The sequence below is a fragment of the Branchiostoma floridae genome, chromosome 12, assembly GCF_000003815.2.
Source record: "Branchiostoma floridae strain S238N-H82 chromosome 12, Bfl_VNyyK, whole genome shotgun sequence".
Lineage (NCBI taxonomy): Eukaryota > Metazoa > Chordata > Leptocardii > Amphioxiformes > Branchiostomatidae > Branchiostoma > Branchiostoma floridae.
The window spans coordinates 7063944-7065589 of record NC_049990.1 but is presented as its reverse complement, the minus strand read 5'-3'; the positions used below and the strand labels follow the sequence as shown (position 1 = coordinate 7065589).

The 1646-nt window shown below is 41.6% G+C and overlaps 1 protein-coding gene across 1 annotated transcript in view; it reads right to left on the bottom strand.

Moving 5' to 3' along the window:
* The window catches only part of LOC118427347 (ras-related protein Rab-6A), a gene marked incomplete in the record, with an annotated part of 76096 nt that overhangs the window by 16796 nt on the left and 57654 nt on the right, over positions 1-1646 (bottom strand). Inside the window, 2 exon segments of the mRNA XM_035837087.1 lie at positions 271-382; positions 823-928. Of these exon segments, the coding sequence (XP_035692980.1) occupies positions 271-382; positions 823-928 (218 nt within the window).

Below are 1646 nucleotides of genomic sequence, written 5' to 3'. Positions count from 1 at the left end.
GGTATGTCACTGAATGAAGAGACTCTTTTTACACAACCAATGCTTTATTCTCACCAATGTTTCAGTGACCGTCTGTCACCTTCTTCAGGGCAATTCTGACTGGTTCACATTGTAATGCAAGACATGTGTTGCTGCTCACAGTTCAGATGTGGTCACAAAACGAAAAGTATCTACATAAAGCATTATGATGGTTGTAAAAAGAGTATCTTTATTCAGTGACATAAACCTGATGAAACTATTCACCAACATGTAAAATACACTTTTCCTCACCTTTTGTCTGACAGGTCTGTCTTGTTCCCAACCAGCATGATGATGACATCGCTCCCTCGCTCGGTTCGAACGTCGTCGATCCATTTTGATGTCTGATGGAAGGAGTTGGCATCTGCCGAGGGACAACAGGCACATGTATCATATTACAATTGTAAACTTTATATCCGTACACAAAATAAAGCGCTTATAACCAACAAGCTTTCAATCAGTCTTCTGATCCTTATCAAGCTGAAATGACCCAAAGCCTATGCCACACATCAAGACCAAAGTGTGACATCAGCAATGGGTCAAAGGTGCTTGAAAGTCGGTATCGGCCCCCGTCTTGGTTGAGGGAAGGTTGGTGGGCTCTGATGTAACAGGTACATGTACATGTATGTACTACAAACAGGTTTTACTATTCTACCAGGAGGAGAAGACATAATATGTTTACATGTACTGCGTGACTATACAACCTACAGTCTAAATTCTACTAAAAGATACAGTAAAATGGAAATTTTCACAGAGATTCGCAGTTTTCACTGTGTTTCACAACATTATTTTCCTAGGCCTTACTTGTGATATCATAGACAACGACTGCTACTGTAGAATCACGGATGTAGGAAGGGATGAGGCTCCTAAATCTCTCCTGCCCGGCTGTGTCCCACAGTTGAAGCCTGACCTGCACACGAAAAGAAAGAAAAACAACATGAGAAATGAAAAAAAAAAACTGCAAGCAATGCGACCGCTGCAATGTAGTCAAACTTGATTCCTTGTTTTACTTGTAATTGAGGTTTATGATTGTTATGTTCTAAAATTAATACATGTTGAGTAGAGTAAGCAGTATGTACAATTTCAAACATCTTTGGTATGACCTGACCGGGTTTCGAACCCGCAACCTTATGAATGCAAAGCGAGCGCTCTACAAGGCTGTTGCACTGGTCTAAATTCTTGCATCATGCAGAAAATGAATAATTCTGCTGATATCTCCTGCTCAGTATTCCTCCATGATGTTCCACTGACAATAACATTCATCTTCGCGACCTTTCCATACAAGGTCAAGCTCGTGGAGCTTCGGCAAGACAGGATACTTGACCTAGACTTACTGCGATAGCTTATGTCGGGATTTCAAAGATCTTTGGGGCGTGCCTGGGGCTGGGTTAAATAGACCTTAACCCTGCGTTATCCAGGTAGGTGATCTGTGAGCAGCACATGTCGCACACATTCATTGTGGAGTACTAGAACTTGGAGCAAAAAGTTTTCATGCCAATGCTTTACATCATTCATAGTACATGGTAACATGGTACAATTTTGAAGAGGTGTACATGTATACCTACATGTAATGGATGTCATGTAATTGTCTCTCTCCATTTCCGCCGTGGGCATACCTAGCATGCCTC